Below are 17,140 nucleotides of genomic sequence, written 5' to 3' on the forward strand. Positions count from 1 at the left end.
CCTATGCCACCATCTTGGTTCTCCTGAAATGCTTCAATATCTGTATTTTATTGAATGAAAGTAATTAAAAGGGTAATCATTGAAAGATTTTAAATATAAAAATATTGGATAAAATTTATGTATTTTAAGCAATGAATGATGGTGAGTAGCAAGTTTCTATTCTACCCATTGCATAAACATAAAAGAGTTAGGCGTTATTTAAAAATGTTAACATTTATAACATAGTAGGGATTATATAATTTCCAACTATTGTGTTATTATTTTAAAATGTTAATATTTATAACATAGAGATTATATAATTTCCAACATGACAAAATTTTTAGACAGCAACGAATTTGTGTGAGGAGGGAACATAAATTTTAGAACTTCTTTTGGGGGGTATGTAAGCAAAAAACCAAACAAACCACTTGGTAATTACTGCCCAAGACTGCTCCTGCCATATGAAAGATAATTCTCTCGATTGCATTTTATTGTGATTTGATATTAGTTTGTTTTGCACAATGGTCTCCAATGTCTAAGGGCAGGAACTCCTTGCTCACCATTGCATCTCAGAGCCTTCTGAGCAGCCTGATACCAAGCAACTCAATAATATGTGTCTTTAAGCATCAAAATGTCATTTAAAGTAGAAGAAAGCTGGTGGTCTAGTTTCATTTTTTTTGCATGTATCTGTCCAATTCTCCCAACACCATTTACTGAGGAGACTGTCTTGACTCCATTGTATGCTCTTGCCTCCTTTGTCAAATATTAATTGAGCATAATGGCTTGGGTCAATTTTTGGGTTCTCTGTTCTATTCCATTGGTCTATATGTCTCTTCTTGTGCCAGTACCAGGCAGTTTTGAGAACAGTGAGTGGCTTTGTAATACAGCTTGATATCTGGTATTGAGATCCCTCCTACTTTGTTCTTCTTTTCAGGATTGCTGCAGCTATGTGGGTCTTTTTTAATTCCAGATGAATTTTTGGAGAGTTTGTTCTAGGTCTGTGAAATATGCCGTTGGTATTTTAATGGGGATTGCATTGAATCTATAGATTGCTTTGGGTAGTATGGACATTTTAATGATGCTGATGCTAGCAATCCATGAACACAGTATATTCTTCTATTTTTTTATGTCTTCTTCTACCTCTTTTTTCAGTGCCCTGTAATTTTCTGAGTACTGGTCCTTTACCTCCTTGGTTAAATTTATTCCTAGGTATCTTAATGTTTTTGATGCAATGGTAAATGGGATTGTTTTTTTAGCTTCTCCTTCTGTGAATTCATCATTAGTGTATAAAAAAGCCCTAGATTTCTGGGTGTTAATTTTGTATCCTGCTACATTGACAAATAGACCACCTACTGACACCATACACAAAAATGGATAAAGGACTTAAACATAAGATGGAAAACCATAAAAATCTTAGAAGAAGCGATAGGCAGCAAAATAGCAGACATATGTCGTAGCAATATCTTTACCGATACAGCTCCTAGGACAATGGAAACTAAGGAGAAAATAAACAAATGGAACTACATCAAAATAAAAAGCTTCTGCACAGCAAAATAAACCATTAACAAAACAACAAGGAAGCCCACTGCATGAAAGAACATATTTGCCAATGTTATCTCTGATAAGGGTTTAATCTCCAAAATTTATAGGGAACTGATACAGCTTAATAAAAGGAAGATAAACAATCCAATCAAAAAATGGGCAAAGAACCTAAATAGACACTTTTCAAAAGAGGACATACAGAAGGTCAAGAGACATATTAGTGACTTTGAGCAAAACATGCAAATCAAAACAACAATGAGGTACCATCTCACACCTGTCAGAATGGCTATCATCAACAAATCAACAAATGACAAGTGCTGGAGAGGATGGGGAGAAAAAGGAACCCTCTTGCACTGCTGGTGGGAATGCAGACTGGTGCAGCCACTGTGGAAAACAGTATGGAGCTTCCTCAAAAAACTAAAAATAGAACTTCCATTTGACCCAGTAATACCACTTCTAGGAATATATCCCAAGAAACCAGAAACACCAATCAAAAAAGATTCATGTGGCCCTAACCGGTTTGGCTCAGTGGATAGAGCGTCGGCCTGCTGACTGAAGGGTCCCAGGTTTGATTCCGGTCAAGGGCATGTACCTTGGATGTGGGCACATCCCCAGTAGGGAGTGTGCAGAAGGCAGCTGATCGATGTTTCTCTCTCATCGATGTTTCTAACTCTCTATTCCTCTCCCTTCCTCTCTGTAAAAAATCAATAAAATATATATTAAAAAAAGAAAACATTTATGCGCCCCTATGTTCATAACAGCACAATTTACACTAGCTAAGATTTGGAAACAGCCTAAGTGCCCATCCAAGAGATGAATGGATTAGAAAACTGTAGTACATCTACACAATGGAATACTATGCTGCTGTAAAAAAAGAAGGAATTCTTACCATTTGCAACAGCATGAATGGAACTGGTGAGCATTATGCTAAGCAAAATAAGCCAGTCAGAGAAAGATCATAAATATCACATCTCACTCATTTGTGGAATATAATGAACAACATAAACTGATGAACAAAAATAGAACCAGAGACATGGAAGCATCAAACAGACTGTTCAACCTATGAGGGAAGGCGGGGGTTGTGGGGGTAAGAGATCAACCAAAGGATTTGTATGCATGCATATGAACATAACCAATGGACACAGGCAGTAGGGAGTTGAGGGCATGGGCTAGGGGGGTGGGAGTGGCCGGGGAGAAGTCAATGGGGGAAAAAGGAGACATATGTAATACTTTAAACAATAAAGTATTTAAATTAAAAATAAATATTAAAATTAAAAAAGATAAAAAAATAATAATACAGTAGAAGAAAGCTAAAAACAATTGAAATGCCCATCAGCAGAGGAATGGTTACATAGACTATGGTACACCCCTGTGTTGGAATACTATGGATATGCTAAAAACTCATATTATGAAAGAATATTTAATATCAAGGAGCCAGGTTGGAGTGCCAATCCAGATTCGGGTTTGCTCTGTCATGGAGTTTTCCTGAGTGGAATGAGGCATGTATAATCTCATGTTTGGGAGAAACCTCTTTCACTCAGATATGCAGATATCATGATATCATCCTGATGTCCATGGAGGGAAGGTTGGAGCTGGGGATTTCCCCAGCCCACTTACAAGGGCAGATTTAATCAACCATGAAACCTTAATAAAAAGCTCAGCTTAGCTTCCCTGGTTGGCGATACTCTGTGTATTGTCACTCATGATGTGCTGGGAGGGTAATGGGGCAACTGGTATCAGAAGTATATCAACTCTCCAGCCGTTCCCAGGTGTGGGGACCCTGTCTAGAGTGCACCGGATATTCGAGGCCACTCTGAACATGGGAAACCTAATCAGGGTGTTTAAAGTTACTTTGCTATACACAGGTGCAAGAAGCAAGGACACAGCTACCTTACTGTACGTACACTGCGCAAGTGTGCCCTTCTATAACCCAAAAGGCTGAGGTCACTATTTGGTAAGAAGCCTCTTTTGTCTAAGTTAGTATTAAAGTATATTACTAACCAGCAGGCAGCCAGCTCAGAGGTGGTTGCTAAGTGAGGCTGTAGCTCTAGGGATGGCTCCTGTATAGCTCCTATGTTGGAGGCTACTGCTACTTTGTAGGAAAGATGTATTGTTACCTAGCCGGTATAAGGCTACTGTCTGGGACTTTACTTTGAAGGACGACTTTGTCTAATAGCTCCTGTCATAGTAATGGCTACTTGGGCTATAATAAAGACTCTCTTACATACCCACAACTTCTCATGTCTTCTCCATCGAGGAGATCCAGTCCCTGGCAGAGGGGTTCGAACCCAACAACAGGTATGCAGGTTGCCTTTCCCTTCAACAGTGGTTTACATGGTCCATTACATTGATGACATTATGCTGACTGGACCAAGTGAACAAGAAATAAAAACTGCCCCACACGTATTGGTAAGACATATGGGTGTCAGTGGATGGGAAATAAATCTGGTAAAAGTTCATGGAACGTTGACCTCAGTGAATATACTAGGGGCCCAGTAAGTGGGGCCTGTCAAGACATCTCTTTAAGGTGAGACATAAATATTGCATCTGGCCCCTCCTACAGCCCAAAAAATGCAATGCCCAGTGGGTTTTGAAGGCAATACATTCCTCATTTAGGGAGTGTTACTCTGATCCATTTACTGAGAGACCCAAAAGGCTTCTACTTTTGAGAGCAGCCTAGAACAAGAGAAGGTTCTGCAACAGATCCAGCCTGCAGTGTCTGCCACTTAACCATATGACCAAGCAGACCCAACCGTGCTTGAAGTCTCAGGGCAAATATAAATCCTGTTTAGAGCCTCTGGCAGTTCCCCTTTAACTAAAAGGAAAGTTGAGATAATGTGAGGGAGAAAGACAAAATGTAACCATTGTCATAGTAGCATGCTCCCCCTCCTCCTCTTCTCCCAAATATACCACAAAAGCAAAGACGTCTATTTGATGGGAACCCTCTCTTGGCCCCCCTCATATTGAGTGTACACTCATACACTTGTGAAGGTGTGTGAGCCTTAATGCCTATATCTCCAGTGTTTCAACTGCCCACTCTGATTCTCTTTCAAACGAGGCCTTTAGGATTTTGGAACAAAGTTCTGCCATTCTCTGTGAATAACTACTCTCCTTTTGAGAAATAACTCTTGGCCTGCCACTGGGCCTTTAGTAGAGAGTGAATATTTAACCATGGGCCATTAAGTTACCATGTGACCTTAGCTGCCCATCATGAACTGTTATCTGACCATCCAAGCCAAAAAGTTGGGCATGCATAGCAGTACTGTGTCATTGAATGGAAGCCTGGAAACCTGAGTGGCCTTGCCTGGAGGGACATTTGGTTAAAGGATAAGATGATAGACTGGCAAGATGGCTAATTAGTGAGAGGGACTCCAGCAATGTGCCAATATCTTTTCACTCTTACTTTCTGAGTTATATCTACCATATCAGGTTATATCTACCATATTACGGTGTAACACTTGCATTGTAGGTAAGCTTATAATACTGAAACTAGAGGCCCAGTGCATGAATTCATGCCTGGCCCCAAGTGGGGCGGATCGGGGCTAGTCCTATCAGGAGGAGGAGATAGTGGGAGGTTGGCCAGCCAGCCCGCCCCGATCGGGGCCAATCAGGGCCAGGCCGGCTGGGCGGAGGGACCGTGGGCAATTGGCAGGCAGGTCCCGCCCCCAATTGGGGTTGGGGGGCCGACTGGGGGTGTGGCTGGCCATGGGGAGGGGTGGTGGGCTGGCAGACCCTGCCCCCTGAATGGGGTGGGGGTGCTAATTGGGGGCCAGCGGCCTGGGGGTGGGGTCATGGGTGTTTGTCTGGCCAGCCCCGCTCCCTATTGGGGTGGGGGTGTAATCAGGGGCAGGGCCGGCTGGGGGGAGGGGCCGCAGGCCTATCATGGTGGGGCGGGCCAATCGGGGTCAGGGCTGGCCAGGGGGAAGGGGGTGTGGCGTTTGGCCGGCTGGCCCCACATTTGATCAGCGTGGGAGAGTCCAGTAGTGGGCAGTACTAATTAAAAGATACTTTTGAGAACAGTAACTGGGAAGAATGAAAGAAGAGCAGGTTTGAGCAGAGGAATAAGTAAAGCTGCAATGCTGTCCAGGGATCAGCCTCAGCAAACCACATAGAGAGCTCTTGGGTCAATGGGGAAAAAAGGAGACATTATGTACTTGATCGGGCCAGTTCGCTGGCCACAGTGGGCATCATAGCGACCAGTCGTTATGGTCGTTACTGTGTTACGGTCGCTGGCTTTTTATATATATAGATAGATTGGTGGTTGGATGTCTTATGACACTGAGTCAAAAGCTTCCTAAATCTACCTCATACTGTTTACTCCAAATATTAGGCATATAAGAAGAACCACGGCCAAAGGCCAGGGGGTGACCTGTATATAAAGAATTTGGCTGGTCTTTGTCCCTGGTTCCTAGAGGTAGCCTCTAAACCAGGGATGGGGAACCTTTTTTTCTGCCAAGGGCCATCTGGATATTTATAACATCATTCACAGGCCATACAGAATTATCAAGTTAAAAATTAGCCTGCTATATTTGGTCAAACATTTAATTAACTCACCTCTAATGCCTTGGCAAGGCCAGACCAAGTGATTTTACGAGCCTTGTACAGCCCTCAGGCCAGATGTTCCCCAATACTGCTTTAAGCTTCTGAAATTTCCCGAGTAACGGGAGTTTTTTGTTACACTTGGCTAGCCCTGATAGTTCAATAGGCTCATGGTGGGCCTTAGATAGTTTAGCTGAGGAGATGACCCAGGATGGAAGGTTGGCCATGCTTAATGGACCAACCATGTGGTTAGAGGGTTGGGACTTCGAGTCACAGTGATATTAACCAGAGGAAGTGGGGCTGGGTGAATTCAGCCCATAATTCCAGTAATAATCTATACAGGCAGTCCTCGTGTTATGTCGGACTCAACGTATGTCATTTTGTGGTTATGTCACCATCTCCCATTTACAGTATTTATTAAAAAAAAAAGTTCTGTCATTTCGATGTATGTACATATGTGCTTTATGTTTTTTATTATTTATTTACCATAAGTAAAGGTCAGGAATTGTTATCTTTTTTTAATTTTTTTTTTTACTGTTTTACTTCATTACTGCTGTGTATGTGCTCCATATGAGTGACGAAGGTGCTTATGTAGGTGGGTTCCGACTTATGGCGAAAATTGCTTTACGTTGCACTGTAGGAACAGATCTCCAACGTAACCTGAGGACCTACTGTACTAATAAAAGATTAATACGCTAACTAGACCGGACACCTTCCAGACATCCTTCTGGACAAAGCTGCAACGGCTGCTGCTGTGAGGGCAGGGCCAAGGCTCAGGCAAGCCATGGGGGCCCGCAGTGGCAGGAGTGTGATTGGGGTGTTTCCTTCCCCTGATCAGCCCGGTCACCTCCTTCAGAGGGAGGCCAGAGGCAGCATTAGTGATGGGGTGATGGGGATGGTGCCTTCCCATGATCGGCTGGTTGCCTCCTGCAGAGGGAGGCCAGACTGCAGCTTAGGCCCAAGGGGAGCGGGCCTAAGCTGTCAGTGGGACATCCCCTGAGGGCTCCAAGACTGTGAGAGGGGGCAGGCTGGGCTGAGGGACCCCTCCACCCCCAGTGCATACGTTTTTGTGCACCGGGCCTCTAGTGCTTATATAATGAAATTCTAACCAAACTCTGGACACCAGAACTTGGGTCTATTTTCCAAGTTGGCAATGTTCTCCGTATTGTCACTTGTGATGTGGGAGGAGGGCAATCAATGCACAGTGACTTCATCAGGTGAAGATATAACAAATTTTAGAGTTCGGAACCCTCTCAGACCTCACCCTATGCATGTCTTCCTTTGGTTGCTCCAATTTGTATCCTTTTGCTATAATAATACTTTAATCATAAAAACAGTGGTTTCTGAGTTCTGTGAATTGTTCTGGTGAATTATTAAACCATAGGGAATAGTGGGAATCCCCAAATTTGTCAACAGTGGTTAGAAGTGAGGGCAGCCTAGGGACCTCTGCACTTTGAGTTGATGTCTGAAATGAGAGCAGTTTGTGAAGGACTATGTCTTCACTTATGAAATTTGGCCCAATTTCATGGAATTGATGTCAGAAGTCAGTCTATGTTGCTAGTACTTTTCTGCTTGTATGCTTCTTTAGTCTTTATAGATATATTGATGGACAATTGAGGCAAAGTCAGGCACTGCTATCTTTCTACCATTTATACTAAGGAGTTCAGCCTTGGTATTTTTGATTTAATCCTTTATCTTTTCTAGAACTATCCTCTAGTCCCAAATTCTCATCCCTCCTTCCCTCCTTTAAACAACACACAAGTAAAGACAGCGATACTCAAACCTAAACAAAGCTTCTTGGGCACTGGAAAGAAGAGAGGTGGGGAGAAGGAGCCTTGAGCTCCCCCTAGAGGTTAGCAAGGACATTCCCATAAATTAGGTTTTATATTATAAAGAGACTTTTGCTTTCTTACACAATTAGATAATTTCTTAGAAGATAATTCACAACTGTGAGGAGCATTAAAGTAAGCAATAAACTGAAAATAAAGCATAAATAAAGCACATGAGCTAAAAAGGGTATGAAGACACGCTTTCGGGTACAGCCTTTCTTTCTGAGCCTTGTTGCAAGCATTCTGGTATGGACATGAGTGTCCAGGTCCAAGGGATCTTTTATTTTTTTAAAATATTTATTGATAAAAGTATTACATATATCCCCTTATACCCCGATGCCCCCTCCCACCCTCCTCCCTAACGGATCTTGATTAGCAACTTCAGTCAGACATGATCACATGGGTTGCTTGAAAAAGAGAAAAACTAGTCTTACCATCTTTCCCAAACTGCTCCTCAGCCCAACTAATCTGAATCTCTGGAGGTGGGACTTAGGCATTAGTATTAAAAAAAACACACCACACAATCAGAGCTTCAAATATCTGATTGGATTTATATGAAATATATCAAGAGATCCATAATTACACTGTTAGGATCTTAGGCCAGCATTCCACCAATGTAATTATTAACAATTGGCCTTTTCATCTTTTAAAATAGAATTCAGGAAAAGTTTCATCTATTTCTTCTCTTCCTCTGTACTTCCCTTACTCTCCATTTTCTTTTTCTGTCATAAGAGCCCAGGACTGGCAATATCACAAAAAGGGGACGAGTCCGTGCTTTGGCAGAGAGACCTCTAAAAACAAAGTATCTGATCCTGTCAGCCAACTGAAACCTGCCTGAAATCTCAAGAGCCACACAATAACAGGGCACGTACCTTATTCTCTGCCTTCTAGAAAGGACTTCAGTAAAGGACAGGTTCCTATGATTCTTTTCAGGAAAACCAGGTTGCCGTTATGGGGTAGGCTTCAGTCCTTATAATGTCAATTGGACAGGATAGAGCCTTACTCCTAAGCCTTGACTTCTTCCAAGTAATACAACTGTAATAACAACAAAAATGGAAAAAAAATAACCATAAGAGCTAATATCAATTGATGATTTCCTATGTCTCAGGCACTTCGCTGTATCCTTTACATATCCTTTTTCTTTTTAAGCCTCAGAATAAGTGTATGGGGTAGAGTTGTTAATCATCTCCATTGTACATGTAAGAAAAATAAAGCTTAGATTAAGTGATTAGTGCAAGGTCACACACCTGCAAGGGCTGGTACTGGGACTCAAGCCTAGGTCTTTTTCACCAACTTCCCACTTACACCATGTAGGGGGGCCACCTGGATCAGCCCTTCCCACATGTGTACCATCTCTGTTCATTTGACACACAGGTATTGAACTCCTACTTGTCAGGCGCTCTCACAGAAAATGAAGTGCCAATAATGAACACTTCTGTCTGCCCTCAATGAGTGCACAGATTAATTCCATCTCTTTCCACTTCATTCTGTAACACAATTCCTCTTCCAATCGCTTTGGTGGGCAAATAACGGTAAGTGGAGGCTCAGATGCCTATATGGAATCTGCACTTAACTTAAATGGTGTGACATGTGCCTGGTGAATGCAGAATTCTGGGAGCAAAGCTGCTTGTATTTTGACCAAGACCTAGTATTTGAAATTTGAAACACCCAGTGGCTCCAAAAAGTCTATGGACCCACTTTGTGCCTTCCTCCTCAAGGGCTTCCAAAACCTGAGTGTGTCTGGGGATCACCTGGAGAGTTTGTGAAAACAGACTGCTTGGCCCCCAACCTCAGAGTTTCTGACTCAGTGAGTCTTAGGCGGAGCATCAGAATTTGCATTCCTACAAAGTTCCCTGGTGATGTGCACGATGCTGGCATAGGGATCACACACTGAAAACTCTTGTTAGATCGTTTATGCATAACTTTGGCTTTCCTAGTTATGTTATGGAATAATTAATTCTTTCTGGTGGAATCCCTAATGAATTTAGTCTCTTTTTTTTTGAGAGAACAATTTCTTGTTATAATAAACCATAAATACAAGATTCTACTGAAACTGGAACAGTTGACAGAATATGGTTGAACTTACAAACCTTCAAGGGAAATAAGAGGGTCAAACAAAGCCAATGTATGGAAAAGCTCAAGACTGGTTTGGGATAAACCTAAGTATTACATTCAACATGGGTATCTTCTGACCCCTCCCCAGCAGGTATCTGCCATAGTTCTCCCATCCCTTCTGACGCATCTGCTTAACCAATGGCCTTTCCCTCTCTACTGCAGGTGTAAGCCAACCCAATAGCACCCCTTTGGACATGATGCAAAGCCAAGAGGCAAGTTTATAAATCTTATTCCATGGTAGAAATAATGCACACACCCAAACCAGCTCACATATGTGGTATCAATGCACATGGTAGCAACTTCCATCAAATCAAAGCTGCTACCATGCATAACCTGTCATGTGACACTGTAGCTAGGCCAATGTTCCTAATTTACTATATTAAAATATCAACGTGGCAGAATGCATTTTTGAACTCCAGGTTTTCTAACCACTTCTAAGTGGCCATTAAAGTGATAAAGAACAGAACTGCATCACAGACACCTAGGCATCAGGGAGGAGCATTGAATGGATTCTTTCTGGGACTTTCAGAGAATAGAGAGATGAACAGAGGAAATGTTAGACAGTCAAAGCATATATGGCAGGTGAGGGGAGGCAGAGGTGGAAAGAAGGCCAACATATTCATGTTCAAAGAGAAGTCTGGGAAAAGGAAAACACAAACCAACCAACCCAAACAACAAAACGAAACCAAACCCAAATCAGAGGGAAAAAGGGTTTCATACAATAGTTATCAAAAAAGTAAAAGAACACACTAAATGCACACACTGGTGGCAAGTAAGTCCATAGTCTATTGTGACAGGTCCTTCCAGCATCAGTCAGGTAGGCTCTTCTCATCTGTCATCTCAAGGTTATTTACAGATGTGGTAACTTTTTAACAAGTCTCTCAGAGGAGGGAAGGCAGGCTTCAATCATTGGTTTCAGGATCTGTCTGTGCCATGTAGGCATCCAACTCCGCATCCAGGTGTCCTTTTGTTTTCGACATGTATGCATCCAATTGGTTGTCCAGCTGTTCCTTGGTCACTACAGGGCGAGCAAGGGCACCTCTCCCTCGTCCACGGCCTCGGCCTCCAAAGCCCCCTCTTCCCCGACCTATCATACCCCGACCTCTACCACTGATTCCGCCACGACCCATAGCTCCACGCCCTAGGCCCCCTCTCCCAGGACCTCCACGATCTCGAACACCACCTCTTCTTAAGCCCACTCGGGGAGCTACGGCTCGTCCACCTCGGAGCAGGTTTTGACCTCGGAGCGACATCCCGCCCCTAAGTAGGGTTCTTGTGGCACGTCCCCCACGTAGTCTTCCTCTAGGCAAGCCTCTCTGGATTAGGGGTAGGCCTCGTCCTCCAATCGCTCCCCTGGCCAGGGCCCCTATGGGTCGGCCTAACCGTGCCTGGATGTTACTCTTACCCAGGTGTTGCTTTAAGCTCTTCTGCTTAAGCTTTAATGCTGCCTGGACAGAGGGTCTATTTTCCATCGGCTGGGCCAGTCTTCTGTTTCTGGCACTGGCCAGCTGCTGCTGTTGCTGCATCGAAGCCCGGATATTCACTGGCATCGGCTGTTTGTTCTTCAGCATATTAGTAAAGCCCTCATTTAGAGACATCTTGGTGGTGCTTTTTAGCACAACTTTCGGTGCTGACTGTGCAGCCATCTTCAAATCCCGAGGATCGAAGGAAAAGGACGCCAGTGCTCCTCCTGGGGCTGCCACGACGGCTGCGGAAGGGGGGCCGGGGGCGGCCGAACCTGAGTTGATGGTGAAGGGGCTCGGGCGAACTGGTTTGGCTGGCTAGATGCGTAAGTGGTAGACGGCTAGGTCAGTTCGCTGTTGGCTGTCTGTCTGCTGGGCTCAGCCGGTCCACCTGCCCACACGGCCTGCCCTTTCCTGCCTTTCGTCGGTGCCACCGCAACCGCCGCCACCAACTCCCGCTCGGTCTGAATTTAGTCTCTTAACAGACATTTGATCTTACTAGTAAAAGCTCAGCTCTCACTCTACATCTTTCCCTTCCATCCTGCAAAAAATATTTATTGAGATTTGTGTTAAGAAACTGGAGATACTGAAGTGAGTAAAACCCTATGGCTGAAAGTTTTGTGTATATATATAAGACAAAAATTTCTCTTAACCCAGTGATGGCGAACCTTTTGAGCTCAGCGTGTCAGCATTTTGAAAAACCCTAACTTAACTCTGGTGCCGTGTCACATATAGAAATGTTTTGATATTTGCAACCATAGTAAAACGAAGATTTATATTTTTGATATTTATTTTATATATTTAAATGCCATTTAACAAAGAAAAATCAATCAAAAAAATGAGTTCGCGTGTCACCTCTGACATGCGTGTCATAGGTTCGCCATCACTGTTGTAACCTCTATCTTCCTATTAAATTTCAGTGTACTCATTAAAATTTTTAAATGTCTCTCTAATGTTGAAAATTTCTTTCAAGATTCACTAAGCTATCTGCACAGCAAAAGAAACCATCAACAAAACAACGAGAAAACCCACTGTGTGGGAAAACATATTTGCCAATGACATATCTGATAAGGGCCTAATCTCCAAAATTTATAGGGAACTCATACAACTTAACAAAAGAAAGATAAACAATCCAATCAAAAAATGGGCAAAGGACCTAAATAGACACCTTTCAAAAGAGGACATCCAGAAAGCCAAGAGACATATGAAAACATGCTCAAAGTCACTAATCATCCGAGAGATGCAAATCAAAACAGCAATGAGGTACCATCTCACACCTGTCAGACTGGCTATCATCAACAAATCAACAAACGACAAGTGCTGGAGAGGATGTGGAGAAAAAGGAACACTTGTGCACTGCTGGTGGGAATGCAGACTGGTGCAGCCACTATGGAAGACAGTATGGAGTTTCCTTAAAAAACTGAAAATGGAACTCCCATTTGACCCTGTGATCCCACTTCTAGGAATATATCCCAAGAAACCAGAAACACCAATCAGAAAGGATATATGCACCCCTATGTTCATAGCAGCACAATTCACCATAGCTAAGATCTGGAAACAGCCTAAGTGCCCATCAGTAGATGAATGGATTAGAAAACTGTGGTACATCTACACGATGGAATACTATGCTGCTGTAAAAAGGAAGGAACTCTTATCATTTGCAACGTCATGGATGGAACTGGAGAGCATTATGCTAAGTGAAATAAGCCAGTCAATAAAGGAAAAATACCACATGATCTCACTCATTCATGGACAATAGAGACCATTATAAACTTTTGAACAATAATAGATACAGAGGCAGAGCTGCCTCAAACAGATTGTCAAACTGCAGCAGGAAGGCCGGGGAGGGTTGGGGGGCAGGAGGTAGGGGGGTAAGAGATCAACTAAAGGACTTGTATGCATGCATATAAGCATAACCAATGGACATAAGACACTGGGGGATAGGGGAGGCTAGGGGACTGTCTAGGGCGGGGGGATAAAATGGATACATATGTAATACCCTTTGTAATACTTTAAGCAATAATAAAAAAAAAAGATTCACTAAGCTAAATAAAAAATTAGACTTAAAATTTATGTTTTATTCATGTGCTAAAATGATCAAAATTAGTTAAATCCTTTAAAAGTTTTTTTATAAAACAAAGAAATAAATACTGATTAGGAAAATTGAAATAGAAATCTCAGTTTAGTCTTTAGATGCTGTATATATGGAATAGTTAGATATTGAATGGCTTACCAGCTGTATTGATGAACAGGGAATTGCCATATATGGATTATCAATTTTTAAATGCTCAGAATACAATTAAGGATACTTGGCATGAAAAAAAAAACACATGACAATGAGATGATTTAATGATTTAGGAGTTTCAGGATCATATAATGCCTATGTGTCATCAGTATGACCTCGGCTATCACTGCCACAACCACCCAAGTGTACTGAGTACTTACCATGTGTCAAGTACTGTGCTTTAGTGCTCATTATGCCTTATCTCTTACTCCTCGCAAAAATCGGTGAAGCAGGTACTGTTATTATCTCCATTTTACTAAGGCTTAGAAAGATCTAGCCCTAAGCGTTAGTTCTGAGTGTTGGTGTTATTGCTACGGGCAGGAAGCTCTAGCGTCCAGGTGCATAAGCTTTGACTTGGGGGAAGGGGTGTATTGTGAAATGAGTGGGTGGATTCAGGCTACTTCCCAGCAGTCACGAGTGCTCTGCCCAAGTCCTCCCACTAACTTTAGAACCCAGCTGAGCTTTGCCCTTTTCTTGTGTCCTCCCACCCTTGGTGTGCAGGATGTGGCTTTGCTATAAGAGTGACATCACAAGGAATGGGACATGTAGTCCATCTAAAGATACCAAGAGTATAGCTTTCCCTTGGTGGGCCATTTTAGAAAAATTGAATAGAAAATTTTATCTTTGGCTATTTCCCTCAACTTTGCATTTTGATAATCTGAAGGACGCCCTCAGAAAATAACTCAGACCTTTTTCTTGATATCTAGATAAACTCTTTAGCACTCTTAAGTCCTTTTGATATTTCAAAATGTATCTCAATTTTGATGGGTCCAAAACTGAATTTATCATCTTTCGGTCCTAAACAAACATGTGCCAAACCCTCTCGTGTCCCCACCTTGAAGAGTGGCCCTGTCATGCACACAGTTGTCTAAGTCAAACTCATCCTTCCCTCTGACTCCCTCCCTATCCCTCACCCACCTAATTAATCAAGTCTTGTTAGCTCTGCTTCTTAAAAGATCATCCACTCTTCCCCCAACTCACCCACTGCAGTTATCTTTCTTGCCTTCTTTCCTTCTTGTTTGCTAGTCTTTCATCTTTTATTCTTGTCCTCAAAGTGATCCTTCTATCACTTATATTATTATGTCACATTCTCACTTAACACCCTCTAACAGGTTTTTATTGCTATCAGCATAAGCTCCAAATTTCATAAGACTGGCCCCTACTACCTGCCTCTCCTGTCTGTCTCGAACCACTTACACTCCTCAGGATGAATTTGTTTTTGGTGCCTTGAAGGGTCACACGCTCTGTCCCATCTGGGCCTTTTTTATGCTGTTCTATCTGAACCACTCTCCGTTCAATTCCAACTCATATTTCTGACATTGGCTTACATATTCCTTTCTTCAGGAAATCTTCTAATATTCTACGTCAAGGAAGGTAGGATGTTATACGTGTCTCGAATTCCTCTAACATAACACTAGCTCACGTTATTATAAATTCTTGTTTAATAGTTTATCTTGTCTGCTGGCCTGGAAGCTCAGAGATGGGAGAGACCACATCTGGTTGTTCATAAATATCACAGGGCTTGGCACATGGGGGAGGGGGGCAAAATAAATAGTGATTTAATTAATGAATTAAATGAACAACTTAAGTTGGGGCAAGTATTGTATAATCTTGTACCTTCCTAAGTCACTGAAAACATGTACACAGCATTTTTATCTCTACTATCCTTTCCTTTTCTTATTGATTAAAAAAAAAAATCCCATATGGTGTTAGAGATGCCTGAAATCTTGGTTTATCCCTAGGTAAAACTGAAATGGAGAAAGATGAATTCAGTGGTCCCTAATTTCAGGTGGCTGAGGTTCAGATTTTTCTGTCCTGTGTTCTCATTCATGAATACATATATCATGAATGGAGAACTGAGAATCTTGGTAGGCCCATTTCCCCCCTAGAATTTGCAATTTTTCCTGTTAAGCTTTTTAAAATTTCATTAGCCTGGCTGGCGTAGCTTAGTGGTTGAGCGTTGACCCATGAACCAGGAGGTCACCGTTCGATTCCAGGTCAGGGCACATGCCCGGGTTTTGGGCAAGATTCCCAGTGGAGGAGTGGGTCGGAGGAAGCCAATTAATGGTTCTCTCTCATCCTTGATATTTCTATCTTTCTCTTCCTCTCCTTCTCCCTTCCTCTCTGAAATCAATAAAAATATATTAAAAAAATAAAAATCTCATTAAAATGTACCTCAGTTGTGTCCTTTCCCTCCCTTCTCCTCCAGAACATACACTATGTTCTGCTTCATCATGAAGACACTGAATCACATGTTTGGAAGAAACCTCAGAGGATATCTAGTCTACCTCACCATGTATGTTTAACTCCTCCTTTTTGTTTTCATGCTAAGTGGTATCCAGCACCTGTGGCAAAGACACTCAGTGGCCAGGAACAGTCCATACAGATGGGACTCATTGGTCCGAAGGCCTTGTGAAAAGGGTGCCCACCCCTGGGAGGGATGAGCTATTGGGCCTCGTTGCCAATGTAAATTTAGAGGGTTTATCCATCTTATTTTGAGACCAAGTTTGGTAGTGGACAAAAGCAGGTAACATTTAAGGTATTAGGGTCCTGGGAGAAGGAGGCCTATAGAAATAGGAAAAAAAAGGGGAGAAACCAAGATGGGGGCATAGGTAAACACTGGAGTTTGCTGCCTTGAACAACCACTTCAAAAATACAAATAAAAGACGGAACAGACATCATCCAGAACCACAGGAAGGCTGGCTGAGTGGAAATTCTACAACTAGAAGGAAAGGGAAAAGCATACCGAGACTCAGAGGAGGCTCAGTGCGGAAGTGAAATACTAAGGTACAGAGGTGCACACGGAGTGGGCTGGCGGCTGAAGGCACGGTTGTCATTTTCAATCGGGAGGGAGTCTCAGGCTCTGAGCTCCAGTTCCGGGCGAGTCTCTGGGGACCCAGACTCATACGGGAGAAGCGGGACTGTCTGGCATCAGTCGGAACTCGAGGGCAGCTTTCTCTTGAAGGGGCTTGCAGCGATTACCGGGACATTGAGAAGCAGAGCCTCTGACAGCAGCCATAACTGCTAGCCTCGCCCTGTTGATCCCGTGGGACCCGCCCTGCCCAAGCCCTGAAGGGAGGTTTTTGCTGGATAGTCTAAGGCAGAGGCTAGATTAGCACCTCCCTAGAGATCCAGGAGCCAATGTACCCAGAGGTCAGAGTGGGACCATCCAGTTTGCAGCTCCATGGAGCCATAAAGGACACACTCAGGGGGCAGACTCAGTGAGCACCAAAGCCCCACTGAAGCAAGTCTTTCCCCGGAGGGGTGTCTCCAGCACAGAAGTTCTCCCACTGCAGATACAGCTGATTCTCACAGCCAACTGGCCTGGAGGTCAATTCCTCTCAGTGATAACTACAACAATCAAGGCTTAATTACAACAAGACTGTGCA

The 17,140-nt window shown here is 43.0% G+C and overlaps 1 protein-coding gene across 2 annotated transcripts; it reads right to left on the minus strand.

Annotated features, from left to right (window-relative positions):
* Positions 1-9,872: 9,872 nt before the first annotated feature.
* LOC132221386 (chromatin target of PRMT1 protein-like) lies at positions 9,873-11,925 on the minus strand. Of its 2 annotated transcripts, XM_059675691.1 has the most exons (2): positions 11,245-11,925; positions 9,873-11,106 (listed from the first exon to the last, which is right to left on the minus strand). In XM_059675691.1, exons 1-2 carry the CDS (start codon positions 11,648-11,650, stop codon positions 10,907-10,909), a joined length of 606 nt encoding a protein of 201 aa, XP_059531674.1. In that variant the 5' UTR covers positions 11,651-11,925; the 3' UTR covers positions 9,873-10,906. The 2 variants fall into 2 exon arrangements, with proteins under 2 accessions (XP_059531674.1, XP_059531673.1); XM_059675690.1 differs by having other exon boundaries at positions 9,873-11,925.
* Between the last annotated feature and the right edge of the window lie 5,215 nt (positions 11,926-17,140).

This window comes from Myotis daubentonii, chromosome 18 (assembly GCF_963259705.1).
Source record: "Myotis daubentonii chromosome 18, mMyoDau2.1, whole genome shotgun sequence".
In the NCBI taxonomy this organism is placed as follows: Eukaryota; Metazoa; Chordata; class Mammalia; order Chiroptera; family Vespertilionidae; genus Myotis; species Myotis daubentonii.